At 40.9% G+C, this 24,362-nt stretch overlaps 2 protein-coding genes across 3 annotated transcripts; both read right to left on the bottom strand.

Annotated features, from left to right (window-relative positions):
• Nucleotides 1-6,414: 6,414 nt before the first annotated feature.
• LOC139641231 (transcription regulator protein BACH1-like) lies at nucleotides 6,415-13,661 on the bottom strand. The gene is made up of 5 exons (XM_071515523.1): nucleotides 13,576-13,661; nucleotides 11,786-12,045; nucleotides 9,885-11,051; nucleotides 9,580-9,786; nucleotides 6,415-7,732 (listed from the first exon to the last, which is right to left on the bottom strand). The coding sequence occupies exons 2-5, from the start codon at nucleotides 12,023-12,025 to the stop codon at nucleotides 7,325-7,327; spliced, it is 2,022 nt and encodes a 673-aa protein (XP_071371624.1). The 5' UTR covers nucleotides 12,026-12,045; nucleotides 13,576-13,661; the 3' UTR covers nucleotides 6,415-7,324.
• A 114-nt stretch (nucleotides 13,662-13,775) lies between these two features.
• On the bottom strand, nucleotides 13,776-24,279 carry usp16 (ubiquitin specific peptidase 16). Of its 2 annotated transcripts, none has more exons than XM_071515512.1 (18): nucleotides 24,031-24,279; nucleotides 23,728-23,794; nucleotides 23,040-23,224; nucleotides 22,829-22,932; nucleotides 20,425-20,537; nucleotides 20,077-20,300; nucleotides 19,609-19,704; nucleotides 19,370-19,500; nucleotides 19,181-19,268; nucleotides 17,968-18,049; nucleotides 17,705-17,796; nucleotides 17,559-17,612; nucleotides 17,266-17,433; nucleotides 16,469-17,159; nucleotides 15,807-15,898; nucleotides 15,410-15,496; nucleotides 15,132-15,279; nucleotides 13,776-14,475 (listed from the first exon to the last, which is right to left on the bottom strand). In XM_071515512.1, exons 2-18 carry the CDS (start codon nucleotides 23,786-23,788, stop codon nucleotides 14,354-14,356), a joined length of 2,538 nt encoding a protein of 845 aa, XP_071371613.1. In that variant the 5' UTR covers nucleotides 23,789-23,794; nucleotides 24,031-24,279; the 3' UTR covers nucleotides 13,776-14,353. The 2 variants fall into 2 exon arrangements, with proteins under 2 accessions (XP_071371613.1, XP_071371614.1); XM_071515513.1 differs by having other exon boundaries at nucleotides 24,037-24,279.
• Nucleotides 24,280-24,362: the final 83 nt, after the last annotated feature.

Below are 24,362 nucleotides of genomic sequence, written 5' to 3'. Positions count from 1 at the left end.
CCACATTGACTCATCAACTCTCAATTGGTGTGTTGCTGAGGTGGATGAAGTCATGTATTTAAAACTTATTTTTCCACTCCCTCATCTTTGTCATGGCATAAAAAAATCAGTTAACATTCATGCTTCATTTGATAATAAATAAATAAAAAAAATGTGTAGTGGTAAATAACATTTACCACTACACAAGATGTGATACAATTAAACTATAACGTGAAGGCCTTAATAGAAATCTGGATCGACTGTTAAAGGAAAGAGGATGAGTGAGATTGGGCAGATCATTGGGGTTATAAAGTGGGAACCATCAATGATGTTTGACTGAATTAGGTAATGATGCCTCTGATCAGGCTCACACTCACCTATAGTTACACTGCGACTGCACTCACACTCAGGCTTACGCTTGTAAATAATGTCATCATTAGTAATTGGATTATGAACTGATCTGAGGTTTAAAAGTGTATTAGACTGTCACACAGAGTAGAAAATCCTGTTGCTGTGATGAAACTCTTTCCCCAAAAACCTGACAGGTGACACAGAGCCTTGCTCGCTCTGCTCTCCACATTAGTGGATTTACATCACTTTTAAAGGAGATGTCACAGACTTTCAAGTTTGAGATGCCTATGCCTATGGCCAAGGACAGCTCAGTGGGAATATTAGTTCACTATTCACTATCATCGCCATTTATAATCACTATATTTTCAGAAACAATAAAAAAAAGAGTTTTTCCAATCCTTCTAGTAAGTGATGCTACACCATAAATACCTCCAGAGAATCAATTGTTGTATATTTGACAGAGATGCTTCTTTTCCTCATTTAACCACAGTTTCCTTCAATGGTTTTATCCAATATCTATTCTTTCTCAACAGTTGATTCCTTTCAGTGACATGATGGAAGACCTGGGTGCGTCTCTAAAGTGTCGCGGGACAATGAAGACAAAAACCCAAGCCAAGAGGAGGGCGGGAATACCCAGTATGCTCCTCTGCCATTCAAAACGCAATCAAAGAAAGGAAACAAAGACATAAGTCAGCACCCATCATCAAGGACATTATGTCTATTTTAATGCTGTTCTATACCTTTATATTAATTTATTAATAAAGATGAATCCAATATCCTTCATTTTAAAATCTTGTTTTAAATTGCTCAGTACATTTGGCAAGAGGAATTTCCCAAAAGAAATGAAACACAAACATGTCCTAATTCTCGGGTTATGGAAAGTTGGTTGTTTCAGAGAGCGCCAAAACATGCAGAACATCTTTATCAGGTTTTTCACACACTGTGAATAGAGCTGCAGTAAGCTTTTAAAGGATGTTCATAGTCTGATGATTCCTAACCATTTTCCTCTCCCCCGGTAATATTTGCACCCCCCAGGATCCCGCCGAGTGTGCGTCTTTTAAACTCACAGGGCTTGTAATTTAGGCCAGTAAAAGCCTACCTATCTACAGCTGAGGAGAGACTGTATTACACTGAGTGGAACTGGTCTGCATTCAGAGTTTTGTAAATGAGCTCAAGCTTGACTGCCTGGTGTGTTGGTGTCGTACGCACTTTGTTTTCTCTCCAAAAACTTTATGTTGATTTGGATTTGATTTCATTTGTGGTCACAAAACTGTTGGTGTTGGTGTTTGCCGGTCAGCATTTCCACACTGATAAAATAAATGGTTAGAAAGAGAGAAAATGTCCTGAATCAGCAAGCAACGATTTGCATGATTCAAATTCATGTGGATCAGCAGCTGAGGATGTTAGGATCTAATGAATAGTTTTGGGAAAGAGATATTCTTACTGTACATTATGATTCAGACAAATCTTGATGTTGTACTCTATCAGTAGCACATATAAATGCACAAATAACTTATCTGACTAATGGCTTTCTCTAAACTTTGGGAGATTCTTTTTTTCTGCACCGCTTAGATGAGAAGATGATTCAATGGCGAACTCTCAAAACACTCAAATTAATTAAAAGTCATTGTGCTTGGCAGAATTGTAGGCATTATTTTCACATATTGAATTGTCTCTTGACACTGGTAAATTTGGCTGGTTGACTGGTAAAGAAGAAAGTTGTACTCTGTCTCTGTCCTATTATGGCTTATTCTTTGAAAGCTTTTGTCCTGAAAGGCACTGCTCCCTCTTGTTGAAGTGTTAGACACGCAACACAGCGAGGCATTCAGACTATTAAGACAAGAGAAGAAGTGTGAACTGTAATCTGTCACTGTACAACCAGCTGTTTGTTAATCTGACGGCTGCAGACCAGGGTGCGAGCTAGCGGTGGTCCGCTTGTCCCCTAGTCTCTCTCATTTCGTGGGGAGATTATAGTATTATGGCCCTCGTCCTATAATCCTGTCAATGGGATACAGGCCTCCTTTCCTATGTATTACCCTCAGAATGAAGTCCACAGTGCCTGTGGCTTGTAATCAGTTAGGATACAGTAGCTCAACAGCTTATAAGACTTATGTTGTGTTGCAAGAAGGCCATGCAACTCGTGCTGGGATTGATGATATAGAGCATTGTGTCTTTCTCTAGGATTTTGACTTGCAACTCTCAATCCAGAATTCCCACTCCTGCCATTTATCACTTACATAATTGCAGTGCCACCTTTTTTTAAAAGTCTAAAACTTGATAATGCTTGCAGAAAACAAGGGGCAAACTGGCAGCTAATTGGAGTATCAGGGTATAATCTTGTGTTTACTGAGACGGGGACCAATATCATCATATCAAGGATTTTTGGTTTGTAACGTTCTGATGTTCTAACAATTGGATTGTCTGCTTGTGTTGACATCTCATGTTTTTCTGGATATGGAAAAGTTATTTTAGCAGGCGCCATCCCGCAATATATCCCGAAATATTGCTGCTTGTCTAACATGACCTACTCATAAATGACAAATGCAAAAAAAGCATTCGTAACCCGCGGCGATGAAAATCCATCAGTGTTACCCTGCAGGAAAACGAAGTATAATTTCAACTCCAGGAGTGCCACATATGATATTCTTTATTGATTACATGACATTCTGGGAATGTACGTTTTCTGTTTCCTATCTTTGGCAATCAGGGTTTTGCAAGCAAGCTCACTCGCAGATGTTTTTATTCATAATCCTCATTTCCCCCCTCGCCACCTGTGTCCTAATCCTGACCTCGGATGGGATGGAGGACAGAGAGGAAAAAGGATGCAGGAGAACAGAGTCAAAAGAAAGTGACTCTCTGAAGTCTCTCTTCCAGAGGATCACCACTAGAATTATTGTGAAAATGTGGGTTTAATATAGACATTCATAAAAAAACTTGTGTTCCACATTAACGTCAACCAGGATTAGTGATTTGCACCTCCACTTTTTTTATAGTCTTGTAAACATTTATGATGCGCCTGCCTTTGATATTTTCACAGCAATCTGAGCCAGGAGTTTCAAAATTCACAGTGACAATGTTTCACATGGTCAAGAAAGCATTTCGGTGAGAGAAAAAAGCAGAGAGAGAGGGGGAGGTAGACAGAGATGACACAGAAGACAGTGAGAAGACTTCACCCAGATTTTGGGGGGGGGAAAAAAAAGGAAATATAGGCTCTGACAGAAGATATATAAAGACAGATATGAGTTCAAGGGGGCTTTGCATTAATCTCACGTTGTAATGACAGTTTAAGGTTTTGGTATTCTGATGAATTCCAGGATTGGGCTTAAACTGCTTTCATTTTGTTTGCTGGTCTTTAATCTTCTAACCCTGCGTTCTTAATCAGAACTCGGAGCAGGTTTTTAATCTCGCATGAATGAGGCCGGGGATTATGGTCCTCTGACCTTGCCATGCCGCACAGCTGCTTCCTCCTCAAATCAAGTCTCTCTTCCTGTGTAGCTTGCAAAAGAGGATAATCTTACTTTTTTTGCGCTACAATGCTCCAAAACCCAAACTGCGCATAAAAGATACAAACACCGGCCGGGGAAGAATCCTAATTTTTGAGCGTCAAATTCAGAAATCGGTCCAATAATTCATAATGCTGTGGAGTGGTTTGGCATTTGAAGGTGATGCTGGTTTTGACAAGCATCGACTTGAGGATTTTCTACAAATGTGTGTCATGGCAGCGCAGGGAGATGGTATCTTTCTCCTGTCTGTGGCATTATCATCGTCTAATCCTTTTGACTTTTGGATGTGACACTAGTTGTTGCGTTTAGAGCCGCAACAGTTTCTTTTATTTTTTTTTTTGTATGTGTGAGACAAGGTCTCAAGGATGCGTATAAGTTTTATCAGTGGCTTCAGTGTTGCTGAGGTAATCGCCTCAGCAACCTTGAGGATTGTGCTGTGAGGAAAATACAATGAGATTGCTTTTTCTTTAATTGCCTCCTGTGCTATAGCCGTTTTGAAGGACATTAAAGAAGGCACTGTGCAAAGTCAGAAAATTAGAAATATATTTCACACAATTGCCTTTTCACTTTAAAATGGCTCTCCTGAAATGGTTGCTGTTCCTACTTAATACTGGTTTGTTTGACCAAGTCTGTCACAAAATCGATTCCATTCTGAAATAAAGGCAGGAGTATACATTTTAGTCCTGTGAACCCCAACAAATTCAACCCTAGTATGCAGCCCAGTTTGCTTTTGGCAGCTCAAAGACAGACAACCTTATAATTGCACAACCTGTCACTCAGTTCATCAGTTGAGAGTCAGGCCCATAAACTTCTACAGTGCGTTATCATCAATAAAAAGCATTGCTATTCACACAATGATGATCGATACTATGTTGTGACACCTTTCTGATTAATTATGGATCTTTGGATAATTTGCTGAGGCTATCATCCTGTGCACATGAACTTAAGTTGCTGAAAAGAACAGCAGCAGCAAAAACAAAACTCAGGTGAGGAATGCGTCCAGTGACAAGCGAGTAGGAATCATTTTCCAGCAATCAGTTTTCTCTTGAGCGTGTTTATCGCTCATCGGGCCAGTCCGATATGCAACTGTTGTCCTGAGATAACATGACACTCACACGTCCGCCCGTGTGCCAAAAAACACCGGCTCAGATTAAGAAATGAGCTGCTCTGATGCAAAAGATTGATAGGGAGGGACAATAAGATATTAGAAACCGCCTGAACAAAATGAGTATTATATTAAATAGAGGAGGTTCAATATAAGATGCTAGAAGACTGACACAAAAATGTAATTGAGGGGTTTACTGTTAGTAGTTAGGGTTCTTTTTGTTAGCTGAGAACATCAAAACATTCCGCCTTTCACCACGAATCTGAATACCAAACTAAAAAGCTGATACATATATATATTATCATGCATATTATTTACTTGCCATGAAGCTCCAATATTCTATCCTTCTGTTATGTGTTATACTTTACAATGAATGGAAACCGAATCACTTTGGGCAAATTTAACTTCAAAACACTTGTGTTCAAATGAGAGAAAAAAACAGCATGATGGGCTATACTGAGAAAATAAAAGTTTACTTAAATGACAAATTCAACAATTTATATAAATTGTGAAGCATTGTGCTCTGGGTTAATTCATTGTTATTCCATACTGATATACATACAGTATATTGTACTCTAAGTCTGACATAGGCCATATTTAACTGATTTGCCCATGATTGGCAGGGCATCTTTTTGGCCTTAGAGCTTCAGGACTCTTATTACTCAGCCTGTACTCTTATAAAATTTCTGCCCCTCCCTGTGTGCAGGGTCTCTGGGTACCTTGACCTGCTACTTAGCTTAGTCCTTTTATCTCCATCATCTGAAGTTGCCTCCTTGGAGGTTTAATTTCAACCCTCAGTTGGTCCTGCCTAGAGTATCCCTAATCATCCTCCATGAAACTAGATTAGATACACCCAGACCCCATATTTTGAGCAATATTTTGGAGACAGTCCATCTTAAAAGTCTATACAACCAATACGTAGACATACATGGAGTATTAATCTGTGTCCATAAAACCTCCCCGTGCTTCCACTTTTACACCCCAAAGCAATTTGTTTATAGTAATGTAAACAGACCTGAATAAAAACTGCACCCGTATCCTTTGAAGAAATCACCTAGGCAAGGTCAGCTTCCCATTCCTTGTTTACAGCTCACTTCCAAGTAATGTCTCTGGTTGAGGTTTTTTTTTTTTTTTCTTTTAAGCTTTGTTGAAGATGTCATTATATTCAGTCAGACATCATAGGAATAACATGTTATTTCGTTTTTTTGTATGTTTGTGGCTTAAAGTTTACAAAACGTTTACACCTTTAAGCCTTAACCTGTTCATCTACATAGATAAACTCACTCTCCTCATGAGAAATTGCCATAGGAGCAGTTTGAGTATTCTAGTCAGTCAGTGTAGTTGTTGTGAATAGAGTGAATAGAGTTACACCTCCATCTACTGGCCAAACTGTGCTACTGTTTACTGTGTATTTACCCCAGCAGAGAGGTAAATACACTTCATATTCATTCCTGATTGAAATAAAACACTAAAGGGTACACAAAAATGTTATTTATTTAAATCATGATTCATGAAAGCATTCAATAAAAAATAATCAACATGCAGGCAGACGAAAAAATTAGTTGAATACAATCAATAGGGGCTCTAGGTTAATGTGCAACAGTGCTTGAGACAAGACGATACAAAGATTGCTCTTAAGTTGATCTTTCAGAATTCATAATATACTATTGCATAAGGCACATATTGCATCAAATAACACACTTTCTTATGTTGGGCCGTTTCAGACACACTGGAACCGTTCTTCAAATATCAAGGGATGGTAATAGTTTTCCATTCAAACTATGGATTTGGATTCAGATAATGCTACTGAAAAGTTATGTTGGCTGTAACAGTTCATTTCAATTGACCATGAAAAGTTACATTAGTGTTGTGCAAGTTTATCAAAGGAAACAGTGTAGCTGAGGAATATGATACATGTTGCGATTGTGACTATAGATTGTAATTGGCCTAAACTGAATACAAGAAAAATGTCTTATTTTCATAATTGTGTGTGTGTGTGTGTGTGTGTGTGTAAGGGGGTGGGGGGTTGTAACAATAATTACAACTGTTTATTATATCAATACACAGTTGGGTTATGAGTTTCCCTGAGAAAAGAATGTGGGTAAAAAATAACTTGCTTTTTTAGGAAAAGTCTCCCTAATTTGCAAATGGAAACTTGGGTAAATTTCCTGAAAATTGTACGCACCTTAAAAAATATTAATACTGTATTCTGTATTTTATTACAGTGAAATGCATAATAGCAACATAATGAGTTAGATACTAACATCAGGCAGAAATTCATACAGTGGAAATAAACTGGAAAGCATATCTACCCCAAAAGGGGAATACAGCAAGTACTCAAAAATACCCCTCCTCCCCCTGCTTGCATGAATACAAATGAGTTCAGTTATAAGTTGTTGTTCATGTCCAGACAGGCGTTCAGGAGGGAAGCAGGGCAGCTCTGTGGGGAGCCCCCCTCCTCTGTCTGGTCAGACTGTGGCGGGTTGGTTTCGACCGAGTTTGCAGTCGGCCCACTTGGGTTACACTCCGAGGGACAACTTACCACGTCCACGGCGGTCTGGGAGTCCTGATCTTTACCCACGAGGCCGGGGGATGATATGGGTGTGAGAAGGGCTGAGATGGGGAAGTCTGGGGAGGAGATCTTGGCGAGAAGCTGCGTGTGGTCCTGGGTCAGCTCAGGGTTCAGGGACTCGATGCTGACGCTCTTATACAACCCGCACAGACTCTGCCGCGTCTCCTCCAGGTTCTGCTTCAGCTGAGTTCGCTCATGTATCAGCCGCTCTTTCTCCCCTCTCTGTGGAGTGAAAATGACAGTACAGCTTGACGCTCGTCGTAACTCACACCCTCAACTCGTCTTGTATTTGGACACAGGGTTACAAAAGGTTACTTAGTAAAATCAAAAGAGCACCAAGTAAGATTTTTACTGCCCCATAGCAGAAAATGTTCATAATATATCCCCAAGGGTTTGATAGGGTTGTTGATCAATACCAATGATTCAATGATTACTATGCCAAGTGGTGATATTTCAAAACTCACTTTTTGGCAGGCTCTCTGTTTTGGACGGTGCTACGAGAGAGAGTCCGGTGTTAAGTATTTCAACTATGAAGTCTAAAAGCTTTGTTCTCAAGCCAAAAGCAAATGACAAAGTGGTATTATTATTATAGCATTTTGTATCGTGAAATATGACCTCTTCACTAGACATTTATGATGGATCTCTGTTGTAATTAACCAGCTTACTCAGCTCTGTTGTGAAAACTTGGCTTTATTGTTTGTGTCAAGTGGACAGGAGGGGTGCAGGTGAGCTGTGTAGGAAGAGATAAGTTCTATCAAAGTTGTTGCAATTCCTACTGGCTGCCGAATACTTAATGCCCCTATAAATATTCTAAATCCAATCCTGTCACTCCACTGGGTCCCAGTGGCTGCTCGCAACCAATTTAAAACCCTGGTGTTAGCCTCCAAGGTGACCGAGGGCACAGCACCCCAATACCACACGATTCAACCCTTCACTTCAGCCCGCACCCTGCGCTCGGGTACTATTAGTCGACTGTCCCTCTCCTACCTGCAACAACCTGGCTATCGCTTTGTCCGGTCTAGTCTCTTCTCCCTCCTGGCACACCAGTGGAGGAAAGGTCTTCCCACCTCAGTTAGGACTACAGAGTTGCTCCCCATTTTCCAGCACAGACTGAAAACCCTTCTCTTGAGACTCCACCTTGCCCCCTGACCTCCTGTCCCGCTGCCTAGGCCCTCACCCTAGCCGGGGTGTGTATCTTGCCCCCCCCAACCCTGACCACTTATGCAAACCAGGGTTCCTATCCTGCCTCCCTTCACCCACAACTTGGGGTGGATCCCAAGTCTCTTATTTCTGCTCCGAGGAGCGAGGAGCGAGGAGCGAGGGATCTCTGAGGAGCTATGAGCGAGGATACACGAGAGCAGCCTTCCCGGAAGACTTTCAGCTGAACGCCATGACGTCAATTACTCTGCCCCTACATCTGGCAAATTTGAACGAGATGGCAGAGAAACAGTACAAGTGTAAGTGCCCGTTATTTTATGCTTTTTGATATATAACGTTAATGCAAGAAGATGGGGAACCTAAATTACGTTTATTTCATCCACAACCCGTTGTGTCATGCAGAAATGGATGTCGCTTCACATGACGCTTCTCATTTCTCTAAAAACATATTTCCTTGTTTCCTCTCTCCTCGCATAGTTTCCTTCCTCCCTCCTCAGTGGGAGGGACTAAGACGCAAGGAAAAGATGCAAGTGAGGGAAACGTGGATGCAATTTAAGAGACTTGGGATGCACCCCAGGTTCCCCTTACCCAAGCCAGGGTTGTATCCCCAACACACACACGTTAGGCACTTAATTGTTGTTGTTATTGTGTTATTAGCTTATTATACTTACACTTGCTTATTGACTTAACAGTTATACTTTACTTCTCTTGTTGTGGCACATTTTGTTTCCATGGCACTGAATTATCCGGCTACTAACCGTGTTGATGCTTGAGGAATATTCACTTATGTTAGTGTTGTGCCAATTGCAAGTTACTCTGGTAAGTTTGCTAAATGCCTAAATAGTAAATTGTAAATTCTATCAGGACAGCATGTTCATAATACTGAACTGGACAGATGAAAGAGAACATACCAATGTGTTGATTTCACCCTCTAGTTGATTTATACCGTCCAGCTTCCTCTTTCGGCAGCGCTGGGCAGCTACGCGGTTTTTGCTTCGTCGACGGACGTCGTGCACAAACTCCAGCTGTTCCTGAGTCAGGCGTTGGTGTCTCAGAAGCTGCTGGAAGGCACTGCGGCTCAGCGCTGAGATCTGCTCCACCGGGAAAGGCAGCTGCACCTGTAGAATACAGAAGTCAGGAGTTAGATTTATTTTACTTAATCCACTACTATATCTATGTAACTAAACATCACTATATACCAAAATACTAAAATGACCTCTTCTGCTCTTTTGTTGTTGGCCTCAGTGTCGCCATCTGTGTCCAGGTCTGAATCCTCCCCTGAGTTGAGTGAGGAGGACATGTAGGGACTCTTCTCTGACTGGGACAGGCTGTCGGTCCCTGGAGCCTGGTCATCACTTGCCCCCAGGTCCCTGAGGAAGGGACAGTCTCCCGTGCTGGAGCTCAGGTCCAGCTGTTTAAGCCAATGAAAGTCAGCAGCTTTTGCCAGATTGCTTTGGTCCATGGGATCGAGGGGGAGTGGCTGAGCCTGAGATGGGCACAGGTCAGGCCAAAATCCCTTTGCCAGATGTTCTGCCACCTCCCTCTCCACGCTGCTCCTCTCCCCAAATCCCTCCTCGTGGCTTAAACCGGTCAGTGTGGGGTCTGACAGATCACCAGCCATCCTCTGCTCCAGGCCAGCATCATTCTGCTCTAATAACGCGCTACAATCTTCCACCCCCGACGTGTTGAGGGGACACGAACCGGGGTTACAGTTGGTTTCGGCACCAAGCGTCTCCACGGTCTGGTTTACGTCTCTGCCTGTTGGCTGAATGAGTTCTGGCGGGTTCACGTCCCCGGGGGCTGACAGCTCGCAGGGCAGAGTGCAGTCTACCAAGCTCAACTCGCTTTGATTGCACACACCGCCTATCTCTAAAATGTCTCTTTCGCAGAACTGAGAGGGAAGATCTGCTTTGTCGGCGTCGGGACATGGCAAAGACAAGACGGGGCACACGCCGCTCGCTGTTAACTCCAGAGATAAGGAGGGCATTTGGGGGCCACAGTTCTCTAAACAGAAGTGTTCCTCCCCGCCGTTGGTCTGACCCTGTGTGTTCTGAGGACATTGTGATGGGAAGTCGATTTGCACATCTCCTCCTGAAGGCACTGAGCTGTGTGACTCTAATGATTTTGGCTGGCTGCTCTCTACTCCGGGGCCTAAACCAACACTGGGATCCCTATCCTGACAACAGCGTCTTCGCTTCACCTCCTGCGTGGAGCTGCCGCCTTCGGTAAACTTTGGGATGAGGAAATCGAAGCATCCCGTCTCCAAGTTGTGAAATCCTAAAAACTCAGCACTTCTGTGGATGGCGTGGATGTTTTCTTTGGTGAACAGTAGCTTCGATGTGTAGGCAAATTGTAGCAATGGTTCAAACCCCTCCACAGTCACCTGTGGGGGGGTAAAGTTGATAGAGCAAATGTTGAGATATGACAAAAACCCAATATAAAATACTACAATAAACTAGACTACAAATTTGACCAGATAAAAAAGCAAAAATTATCCAGTTCTATACAGCTGTGGATACATGAGGTGAAATTTGTAACTTGTAATAACCTAAAACAGCTGCTGAATTGTTTTAAAGTGAAGCTAATATCACAATATAAAGGCCAGTGGCTAATACTTGCATACAAGTTTACACAAAACAAATAAGAGCAGGCACAATACTACAACGATATGCTAATCTCACGATACGATTCAATACGAGATAAGGGGTTCATGACTCAGTACAACCACGATACAATTCAGCCTAATAAATAAAAGTTAATTGAATTGCATTGTTACAAAGATTTGTGGCTCAGAAATAAACATAATTCTGCATCACGAGTTATGTTTATTTCTGAGCCACAAATCTTTGTAACAATGCTATTGGCTTGCTAGAATGTAAACAACAATTTAGATATTTCATTACAAAGTGAAAATAATATAATTTCAATGAAAAGCTTATGAAATTGTGATGGGCAAACCATCTCATTTGTGATTACTACAACACAATAAAATATACCTCATCATTTTCTGCCCCATGATACTGGTATATGGAATGGTACTTTTTTTGTATTGCGATATACTGAATGTAATTGTCCCCTCCCTAAACAATACGACACGATTCTCTGCCGGACACTGACCTCATCAGGCAAGGTGATGATGGGGTTCTGCCGGGTGACGTTGGTGACCCTGCTGTGGAAGTAGTCGCTGCAGGAGGCCAGGACGGAGCAGTGGGCTCTGAAACTCCTGTCCTCCACCACGACCGTCACATCGCACAGGACGTCCCGCTGCCTCTGCTCGTTCAGACACTGCAGAACGTGGGCGCTGTGCACGGCAGACTGAAAGGTGAACACTGACATGCGAGGGGCTTGGAGTGACATGGTTCCTTCACAAGCTCAGCCTGGGTAACAAGAGGGAGCAAGGGGTTGAGTTGAATGAGCATCATTGCAATACACCGTTTGCCAGAACAGACCAAGGTGTGAACTAAGGATGGGACAATAACTGATATTATTATATACTACGGTAAAAAACAATAACGATTATAGCACCGTCCCTAATATTTATTATAGTGACCAGCCTCTCGCCATCATGTTGGGAGGCTGAATAACAAACACCCAGCAGTCCCAGGTCTCTGTCGTCTGTCATCATTGATGTTTTATTTTCCCCCCAAAAAGGGAGCCCACTAATCAAAGAGTGTAATGTCTGAAATTTGGAAGTACTTCAGCTTTGAAAAAAGATGCAGAGGATGATTTTCTGGTTTGCAGAAAGTGCCAAAAAGAAGTGGCAGTGGCAAAGTTTTCATCTTATTAATAATATCATATATCAAGATAATTTTGGCCAAGACAAAATTCGGCACAGGCCTAGTGTGGACTAACCCCGCTATGAGACCTTTGGATCCTGTCTTTAGCAGGGGGCTGGTGGCTGGTGTTTAGTGCAGTTTTACACTATTTTAAGTCACCAAGCCCATTTTCTTACACTATTCTAAGTCACCAAGCCCATTTTCTTACACTATTATAAGACACCAAGTCCATTTTCTTACACTATTATAAGTCACCAAGCCCATTTTCAAAGTGTGGGTGATCTGTTGAGGTCTGGAGGGTTGGAGTATGTTTGGGAGAAAAAAAATGGTTTGGAATTGGCTCCTCTTGGCATTGCCTGTACACCTCCAAGTGTGCATGGGGAGAGCTTTATTATCATATAAAACCGGTGCAAATGCATCTTTTTTTTTTACAGGACTACAACACCTGCCCATGGAGCCTATAACCTCCTCAGGTGATGGTGTTATTATGGGCAGCAGGGAAGGTCACTGGTTGGATTCCTGTCAAAGTGCCCTTGGGCAAGACACAGGCTGTTATCTGCTGACTCACTGCAGTTCACCCTGGAGTGTCAGATATAAAATGTCATCTGTAGTTCAACTTATAGGATCTCTGTAATGTGGTGGTGTGATCGTTGACCTCAGGAACCCCAGTGGTTTCACGGGTGTAAAAAAAACGTCTCCAACAACAACATTCACATGTGACTAACTGGGATGAAGAATTGGGCGGCTGTCTGAAACATTATGAATCAGTTGATCAGCATTGCAGCCACGATGAGGCATAACGTAACTCACCGGTTTAACTTGAGGAAAGCAAGTTTGAAATGCTGACTCATGTTTTTTTTTTTTTTGGTAGCCAACTAACTGGGCTTGGTGCAGACTTACGAGGAAATTACCGATGTTATCGAGGAAAAAAGCGTCAACGGTTGGTGTGTTTTGATTCGAATTAATCAACGACAATATCGGGAAAAACGGAAAATCTTAACGCTAGGCCCAACGGTTAGTTACATTATACATAACACATCTGCCTGCAACTGGCTTTCAAAACCTGAACCCTCAGAAACAGCAACTTTGATATGTAACTCATAATTCAACACGTAAAATTAAAACACTGACCTGCCATGTCAGCCTGATAATCCTGCCATTGGTAAATTTTAGCTAGAGGTTCTGACAACCGTACTAGCCAGACTTCTCAGTTGTCATGTGACAGTTCGGACCAGGAAATGCTTGTACTTGCACTTACTGCGCATGCTCCGTTGCAGTCCATCAGAGCCAAATAAGTGGACAAACACATGACAAGACACATTTTCCTCATTTTGAAGCGTTTCATTACATGACCGCAATATAAAATACAGATATAAATATTTATTAGTACAAATTGTTTCCCCCCCCCCAACTAAAACCAATTCTAGCTACTTGGAAATTGTATTGATACTTTGTCCTTTGTGCTGTGTACAAACTAAATAACCCAATTAGCTCACTCAGTTCAATGTCCAACAGTTGCTTTCCAGTGATCAGGGAGGGACTTTGACTGCACGCTTCTTCCACATTGCAATCAGATACAGCCAGACATTTTTGGGATCCAATTCATTCCTTAGCAACAATACTATGAGTGTGACACACATACAAGTCTAATTGAATTGTTGATGCACAGCTTGGTGGTGGTTCTCTCCTGCTGTCATGATGAAAACAGACGACTTTAAAATCAGAACACTCTCCCAGTTCACATGTCTTCTTCTGCATAATCAATGTCATTTAATCACAGCACTACTGACAAAACGGGGGTTGCACACTGAGGTTGGTCAGCTGTAAATCAGATCTCTTTTTTTTTATTTATTGCGGACCTGAAGCAGCAGCAGGTTGGCTTGTTTGGATTTCCTGAGTTGTGTGATTATTAATGGATCCTTTCGTAGAACAGGAGGTAGGCTTGGGAACCCTGGACTTTGCTCTCAGTCACAGGCTGAACACTCGTGTCACTGATGTGAAACCAGGATCCTCCGGGTGGCTCTGCATCTCCTGTGAGGAAGAGCAGAGTTATGTGGTGGAAACAGTACTGGAATGTCATACTCAAGTAGAAGTGCTATTGCTTTGCTGATATTTTACCTAAGTAGAAGTAAAAGTACTGGTGTAAAAATCTACCTAAGTTAAAGGAAAAAGTATCTAATTTAAATTGGGCTCAGCGTAAAAGTTACCGAATAGTTTTTTAGAAAAGAGAACATTTTTAGATATGAACTTTCCCAAGCAATAAAAGGACAAGAAGTGTTCAAACTAACTTATTTTAACTCGGAAATTGGAAATTACAAAATAAAGTGCACAAAGTAAAGCCAGATTTACTGTTCTCTTTTTTTCTGACTGATCTGATCGTTCACTGTGAATGGCTCCAGAATTTGTCAGTTTACAATTGTCCAGTTTCTCTTGCTTATGGAGAGCCACAAAATGTGCACTCTGTCATGGCTGTGATTTAAAATGGAGCGAAGTACAATACTTCAGTAAAAACATACCTAGGTAAAAGTAAAATTACAGTCTTTAAAAAATACAAGTACACAAAAAGCTACTCAATTACAGTAACATAAGTAAATGTAATCAGTTACTTCCACCCTTGGCTGTTAATATTACTACAAGTTATTATTCTATTGATTCTCACGCCTGACCACAGTCAAGTATAAACCTACCTTGTGCTGCAAGTCCATTGGATGAGGCTGCAGGGCACTGAGGTCGTACTTTCACATAGGCTGTATAATGGCCGGATCTCATTGTTCCACTGTGTTCCACAATACCATAGAGGCTGTACAAAACCTGTGTGTCTCCCTCCGTCACGTTCTGTGTACAAAATAACTTTTTGTTAGTGTTTATACTCTCTGCAGTGTACAGCAAAACACCGGTGCATTCAGAAATAGGCCTACAAGGGAATCGATGTTTCATAAAAGCTACTCATCCTGACATTTATTACCTTGCATTTTACGGCACAAAAAGGCGCTAGATCCAGAATCATAGGGAATTGGACGTGTCTGTTCACCTTACAAATACTGTAGCCATTCTAGAGGAAGACAACAGAAGTATGTTAGTCTCATTCAAACTCACAAAAACAGTAAGTGCATCATCAGCATGTAAAAGATACAATTTTAGAAGTTCTCAAAACAACTGGTCCACGGTCTTGGAAATGTCTAAAGCCACGTCAAACTCAATGTTCGTTTCACATTCAGGAAAATTAACAAAGGTCTGTCAAAAAAACACTTGTAGCACCTGCTCTTAAAATGGTAGGTTTAGGATTAAGTGTGACCCAAAACAGCTTGGCTTACAGTCAACTGGATGGAAGATGTACAAATATTATTAAAATTTTGGATCACCTGTTGAAATCTCTTCAAATGAAGAGTAAGTACTGGTGGGGGAGAGGAGATCAGCATTTGCTTCAAGGCATCAGTGTAAACCTTCTTGGATCCTAAACAAAGCACAAATAAAGTAAGATTGGGATGAACTTCATTGATCCCCCAAAGGAAAATTGGGTCATCGTAGCAGCATGAATAGAAACAAACAGATTGAAAGATTAAAGATACATCTTTGTCATGCCAATACAGGGTTCCTATTGGCTAGAAAGACTTGTCGCTATGTTAAAATGTTTGGATTTATGATACCGTGTTGAACAAAATCCATGTTAAATTTGCACAAAATCAACAATCTAGGTGCAATAACAAAAGGCCACTTAGGAAGAAAATTCAAGTCGCACACTCTTCTCTTTTCCTTTAGTTTCCTGCTTTATTTATTCCACCAAACACTTTTGGTTACATGGTCTTTGTGAGGGTGAGAAAAACATCAAGGTGTAGCCGAAAACATTTGGTGGAATAAATAAAAGCACGAAACTAAAAGAAAAGTGTGCGATTAAAATTTTCCTCATAAGTGAAATTGTTACAAAAGCCTCATGTCTGCACATCGCTGGGTGTGCGCTCATAACAGGACCACTATGATTATGGAATAAAACCGCTTTGATCACAGTATCCATTTTCACAGATACCTTCAGATTTGCTCTTGTTTGGCTGCCGTTTGGTGCAGGTGACACACAGCAGGCTGTTGTTCTGGGTGAGCGTTTCCACTTCTGTGAACTGAAACAGGCAGGACTGCACTGAGCACTCCTGTTTCTCCGGAGCCGTTCTGGTAGCCAGCGTGTGGAAGGCCAGCTCTGGATCCTGGTTCACTACAGTATACTCTTTAGCCTCCAGTGGCGCGTCTTCACTCTCCGCGCCTTGTTCCGCAGCATCAGAGTCTTCTATGAAGGCTTCATCCAGGGCCATTTTCTCCATTTCATCCACCAGCTGGACCTCGTCCTCTTCTTCCTGATCCATGTCGGATGTTTTGTCGTCTTCCAAGACGCTGTCCTTCGAGTGCTGGTCCTCTGATAACACGGTAAACCGATTAATGACCGATGACGTAGCAGATGAGTCTCCGTCGATCACTGAATCCTCCTCCTCCTCCTCCTCTTTCTCCCTGTTGGCCTGGACCGTGTCAAGCTTCTCTTGGTCCTGTTCATTGACTCCTATTTCTGCAGGGGTACTCTCACTCAGCGAGGCCTCTTCATGAGTCCCATTATCAGCGTTTTCCGTATCCTTTGGATCTGCAGGATCCGTCTGTGGGCTCTCTGCAAGGCTCTGAGATGTGAGACTATCCAAAGTGACCTTCCCCTCAAGCTTCTGCTGCCTCCTTTGATTCTGTGGGCACAAGCATGGAAATTATATTTAAATGATCCAACACTCATTCATCAAACTGAAGAAAGGTAAAGAAAAAAGCTTCCTTTGTACACTTTATCTGAAATACCTTTGCTTGCTTCTTGGCCTGCTTCTTGGCTTTCTTCTGCTGGTACTTGCTGCCAGCCCCAGTGGGAATGTCATCCTTTCCATTGGTCAAAGCCGGGCTGTTTCTGCCATCCTGGCTCGACTCGCTGCTCTTCTGAGCTCCTTTCTTCTGGTTCTTTTTCCTATACGCCTTTAAGATGTAAGCATAAGACAAAAAATACACAATGTACAACATGAAGAAATCAGGAACGGTCCAACAAATCATTCAAAGCCTCGTGTTACAGCACATGTAATGAATCCTGATAAGTGCTTTACCTCATCAGAAACAGGCAGGGAAAGATCCAGAAACATCTCTGTGACTAAAGATACCTGTAAGAGCAACATATTACATATTAGCCATTTAATATAAAATCAATATGATATTGTCAATATGTTTTCTTCACTGTGTGTACAGTACATACCGTTTTACACTGTTGACACATTACAGTGCTCGTCAATTCCCCACCGAAAACTTGGTCCACAAAGTTTTTGGGACATCCATTTTTCTCGTACTCTGAAAATAAAAGTTAAATGTTACAAGATTACATTTCTCAAACAAACCAAACACCTAATGACGAAGGAATAAAGGAGCATTGCTTAGTAAAGGTGCACCAAAGACATATACAGTGGGATACCCAAAAGGTTTGTTGCTCCATAATAACAATGATTAATCTTTAACGTTTACCTTTAATTAATGTTTTCGATTGTTCTCCATCTGTGCTTTTCCCAGATTTTTTCAATGCCTCCAGTATCCCAGAGCTTGCTCTCTAGAGAAGAAAACACAATTTTAACACTTAAATGTAAATGCTAAAAATAACATTTTGATGAATTATCAGGACAGTATAAGACTTATTACAGATATAACATGTAAGACATTTTACGACTGCGAATCATCCAACCCATCTGAGTGTCTCTCTGGGAGAGTTGGATCTCTAAGGTAATTAAATGGAAGTTGTTGTAATTGTTTTGCTAATGTATTTCATGCATAAGGTGTCCTCAACTAAATTCAGACTTGGAATGAATGGGAGTCAATGAGCCTGAAATAGGAAATCTAACAAAGTGTACAGTGTGATACATATCAGCTGGCAAGCAACCAATGTATCTATTGCTGTACTATTCAGCTAATTTATGTGGTTAAAAAAAATTTGCAGCCACTTAGACTTACAGTTAATCAACTGCTACCAATGTTTACAATATCAATCTTGTTGGATTTTTTTTTTTCATTTGACAAATGCCTCTATTATCATGTTGCTCGCTCTCTGTTCCTAAGGTGTTCCCTCCCTTCCTGTCAATCAAGCCCACAGGCACTTTGGTTCATCTCAGTATGGTTGAAGGGTGAGGCTGTATGAGTTAGAGAGAGCTGACAAGGGAAAGCAATAGATTCAGTCTGTGTCTTGAATATTTACCAAATCAAAATGTTTTCTTGGCACGTAGCAGCTTTAATAATTGTAATTTACCAGAGTCTTTAAATGCTGTAGACCAGCCCACTTTGAGGAAATCAATCCTATACACTGATTGTAGAATATATTAGAAATATCTTGCCAATATTCACTCTTTGTTTGAATTGTCTCAAGGCTTCTTCTTTAACCCATCTCCTTCCCTACATCTACATCTCTCCTTCATAACTGATGCGGATTTAACAGGTTAAATCAATGAGGGCTTATAATTTTCACCTGGCCAGTCTGTTTCATGGAAAGAGCAGGTATTCCTAATATTTTGTACACTAAGTGCAACATCAGTTACAGTCTGTAAAAATGTCTACATCTGTCTATGTTTATTCTACTGCTGCGTTTACTGTGAGTTGTTTTGGATAAGAACGCCTACAGCGCATATGCGAAGTGTAAACGTTGGTACAATTTGATTTCTAGACAGATTTGTTTCAGGGAGTGAAAGCATACTTTGATCTCCTCAGCTCGCATCCCGTCCAGTAGGTAGCGCAGGAGCTCTTGGCTGTCTTGCTGCTGAAATCCTTTGAACCTGGCGGCCCTGGGGATGGGACAGGAGACCATCAACAATGTTTAATGCAACAGTACTAATATGTACGTTATGAGCACAACTTAAGGCAGAATTCTGACAACTGCACTCACTTTTTACAGACTTGTGCGAACAGCTCCCGAGGAGTCACCACACCCTTCTTGGTTTCATGGATGTCATTGAGTAGCTGACACATTGACAAAGTCAGGGATCCAGGCTGGTCTAACTGGACTACGATCGGCTCCTGCAATCAGAATAAAAGCAACATTTTAAGTATAAATTAGAGCATACTAGCCAGGAAATATCTACTGTGTTTAGAAGGAAACAATATAAAGAGATAAGGGCAACACACCAGATCTGAGGAGGCACCAGGTGTAATGTTAAGGCTCGTCTTCTCTTCTGTCACTTTACTGAGAGTCTGCCGTAAGAGCTGCGTTTGAGAGAGGTTCTGCAAAAGGCAATGACAATAATTAATGACAAATCTAGAATCAGGGTTCCCACATCTTTTCACTAATGAAATTCCCAAACTTTACCCCCCCCTTTGCAAATTTCCATGACACAACTTTAATGAGACTGAATTAAAAAGTAACCATCAACTACACTAACTTTAAGCGTTTCACTTTAAAATCAAGCATTTTAATATTATTTTCACTATTTTGACTTAAAGAAAAAAAAAACATTAGCTTCACAAATAAAATTACATGAGTTTTCCAAAAATCATTTTTCATAACTTCTCCAGGCCTGGAAAATACTACTTTAAAACTCCATGACTTTTCCAGAATGAAACCAGAAACTGACATCCTGTGAGGTTCGTTCTTACCTGAATGACCGCGTTAAAGAAACAAGTGTTTCCCAGATTGCTCAGTCCCTTTACTGAAATCACACTGCTGCCTTTGGTGGTACTGGATTTTTGCGTTTTCACGACATTCTCTTTTTTTGTGTTTTTCTTTTGATTTTCCTTGTTTTCTTTGTCCTCATTTTCCTCCGTCTTTTCAGTCGTCGTCTTCTGCTCTTCCTCCAACACACTCTCCTCCACCTTGACCTCTACAATAATCGGACAGAACAGCGATAGCTTTCATTGTGGACGTGCTGGTGGAATGTAATTCCAACAACATTTTGCTAGACAAAACTATCACACAATGATGTCAAACATTACTGTGGGACCTACCTGTCTGTGGTCTCTTTGCGGAGTCTGATGAGGTTTGCTTCTTTATGTTGGTCACCAACTGAGCCAAATGCCCAGTTCTGGAGTACTGGACCTCTTCATCACATATGTAGCACCTGTGGGGATGACAACACATAAAAGTAAGGGAAAAGCCTCCAGATTTCAAAATGTATGCCTATATGCATGGGTGGAAGTAACTAATTACATTTACTCATGTTACTGTAATAGAGTAGCTTTTTTGTGTACTTGTACTTTTGAGTATTTTTTAAAGTCAGTAATTTTGCTGAAGTATTGTACTTAGCTACATTTTAACTCACATTCGTTACAGAACACCGATTTTGAGGCTCTCCATCAGCAACAGAAACTGGATGAACATAAACTGACAAATTGTGGAGCCATTCACAGTGAACAGTCAGTCAACAAAGAAGAGAAGAGTAATTTGGCTTTACTTTGTTTATGCACTTTATTTTGTAATTTCCAATTTTTCCAGTTAAAAGATCAAGTTTGGATTCCTGGGCCCTCATTTATCAAGAGTACGTAAGTACAAATATGTGTGTAAACCATGCGTACGACCATTTCTAAGCAAAGAGTCGGATTTATCAATTTGTACTTATGCTTGAGAACGTGCGTAAATTTAAGCACAGCTCTGACCATGCTTACGCACAGCACCAAGCGGTTGAAAATGAAAGACCACCAAGAACGACAGGAACAGATAATCAAATGAATAGGCATTTTCATAATTATTAATATAAAATTCCATAGGCTTCAGTAGTTGAGACTAAAAGTGCATGTTATACCATTCATATACAATTTCGACAGTGCATATTGTTCAACTATATTATCTAGTCCATTTAAGCATACTGAATTAAATCGATTAATCATCATTTTAATTATTAGTATGGGTGATGAAATTCAGGGTATAGGCAATCATAAAAGGCAACAATAAGACATTGATAGTTGTGTGCGTAAAATGGCTCATCTTGCTTTGATGGATGATTTGGAGCATTATGCATTGCGCATGGAGCGTTCTCAGAGAGCGCACCAACTTTTTAACTGAAAGCGATGAGGGGCGACTCAGTAGATTTAGTTTTATTGGACCTCTGCCCCACCTTCTCCTTCAGGGAGGACCTGCAGGCTGAGAGAAATATATTCAAATGAAAATTATCTATCACAATCCGGTGTCCGGAGTGTCCGGTCCACATCGGACAGGCTGGTCTCAGTCTGTTCTCCGCCTGTTGCAGCAATGTCCCTGTTGTTGACTATGATTATTTTGGATTCAGGTCAAAACTTTTTTTTTTTTCTGCCACTGCTCTGCTGATAAAACTGTTTAATGCCGCCGCTCTCACCTGCTGACAGGCTGGATGTTTTCGCTTGTTTATCAATCTACCATCGAGTGTTCCAGAAAGTATTTTGTGGTGCCACAACCTCGGTTATTTTTAATAATTTTAATAATTCAGTGTCTGCATCTGTAAATTCTTCCTCCTGCGTTCTTTGTCTGACCTGTGTTCAGCACAGAAGAGATATCAATGACGTTTCCTGCTGCATTTAAAGGGAAGGTTGTCACCATATATGGTCAATTGGGGGCGTACATTTATGTTAATGAGTGGCTGTGCACGAGCATGATGGTGGTTTAGAACGTGTGGTATTTATCAAGGCAGGTTACTTACAGGTGTGTGTACGCACGTTTGATAAATACCGATTTTTTTGTACTTATGCACATTCTAAATTGTATTCGTAAGAGAGAATTTAGAACCTTTTCTACGCAATGTTGATAAATGAGGGCCCTGCCCTTTTAGAACTGCATGGATAAGATCACATGTAACAATGTTTTCTTTTCTAAAAAGTAACTCAGTAAATTTTACTCTGAGTCCATTTTAAATTAGATTATTTTTACTTTTTTTTACTTTTACTTAAGTAGATTTTTACACCACTAATTTTACTTCTACTTAGCCTAAGTACAATATCAGCAAAGTAAAAATACTTCTACTTGAGTACGACATTCTAGTATTCTACCACTGCCTATATGCTCGCACAACACTCACCTCTACAGCTGCAAGGATTAATCCATTAGTTGTCAACTATTAAATTAATTGCCAACTATTTTGATAATCGATTAATCGGTTTGAGTAATTTTTTAAGAAAAATAAGTCAAAATTCTCTGATTCCAGCTTCCTAAATGTGAATATTTTCTGGTTTCTTTACTCCTCTATGACAGTAAACCAAATATCTTTGGGTTGTGGACAAAACAAGACATTTGAGGACGTCATCTTGGGCTTTGGGAAACAATGATCGACATTTTTCACCATTTTCTGACATTTTATAGACCAAACAACTAATCGATTAATCGAGAAAATAATCGACAGATTAATCGGCAATGAAAATAATCGTTAGTTGCAGCCCTACTCACCACACACTCCAGTTGTCCATGCAGACCACCAGGCAATGCGGATCTGACCGAGGAGTCTCATAATGTTTGATTGCATGTTGGTTCTCAGAGTTACGTCCGCACCCCTAATAGAAAAGATGCAACTGGTCATCTCTCATCTCTCAAATGATGCACAGTCACTTCATATGAACATTGTCAAACACAGAATAATAAATGGGTCAAATAAGCTCACTCTGTGTCCACATTTCAAGCACATCCATATCGTTGGTGTTTCTTTTTCCTCTTCGTCCTGTGGCAGGGCTGTGTTGGTACTCTCATCGTCTTTACAGTCCTGGCAAACGGTCCAATTACAATTCCCAGTAGATTTCTTAAGAAAACTGTGGTCTATTCCCTTCTTAGTATGGCTGCAAGAGAGACCTAAAATGATAAAAAGACATGATGAGGCCAGTTCACATCTAGGCCTACTACACTCTATCATATAATAGGGAGGGGACGATGTATCTAAATTCAATATATCGCAATACAAAAATGTGACAATAGTATCATGGGGCAGAGAAATGAATCGCAAATTTTTAGCAAATTTTTATTCTGCTGCAGTAATCACAAATGAGACGGCCTGCCCATCACAATTTCACAAGCTCTCCATTGAAATTATATTATTTGCACTTTGTAATGACATTTTTAAATTGCTGTTTACTATCAAGCCAATGCCACTGCGAGAAACATTTGTGGCTCAGAGATAAACATAATTCTGCACGCTCATACATTTGATATATTACTCATAATTTTCCTATATTGTCGTATCGTGGTTGTATCAAATCGTGAATCCCATATCGTGTATTGAATCGTATCGTGAGATAAACATATTGCCCCATCCCTATGACATAACATGAAAATGACCATTATAGTTGAGTCTTTACCTGGCAGATCAGTGTCATCATCCTCTCTGGAAGTCTTGTCCTTCCCCCTTTTCTTCCCCATTTTTACCTAAACAAAATGTGGGATATGTATATCTATATATATGTATATATCAGCCATAGCAATGATCCGAGCTAGCTCAGCTAACACACAGGTTATACAAACGGTGCCAAAGTATCTATGTTGCTTAATATAACTAAGATAGCAAACGTTAGCTGCCCAAATTCTACATTGAGCTAAGCAAGATCATGAAGATAAATCAAGCTCTGTAAACGCAAACCATCATCATGGTCCAGTCAACTCACACTCACAACAAGGAGCCTGAATCCTCACAGTCTTCAGTTTCTTTTTCTCTGTGTGGCACGGATCTCTAATCCAGGCATATTCAACTTAGTTCAGTGAAGACATCCGTAGAGCGAAACCCGTCGGGAAATCAAAGTCTGGGTGGACAAACAACGTTAAAAAAAAGCACAGAAATCACTCCATGATGTGGCAAAAATACCCCCAGCCGGGTACAACCGAGGAGTAAAATGTGGTGGTGCTGCTGTTTCTGATGTTACGTGTGTCCCGGTTGGTACGTTCGTTTCCTGCGTGCGCCGTCTAAAACAGTCCGGGTGGAAACAAGCTAGAAGACAGA

The sequence above is a fragment of the Centroberyx affinis genome, unplaced genomic scaffold, assembly GCF_046629955.1.
Source record: "Centroberyx affinis isolate AG114_WGS23_722 - 3 ecotype Tasmania unplaced genomic scaffold, CSIRO-AGI_Caff_v1 ptg000358l_1, whole genome shotgun sequence".
NCBI lineage: Eukaryota > Metazoa > Chordata > Actinopteri > Beryciformes > Berycidae > Centroberyx > Centroberyx affinis.
This window is presented reverse-complemented; position numbering and strand designations above follow the sequence as displayed.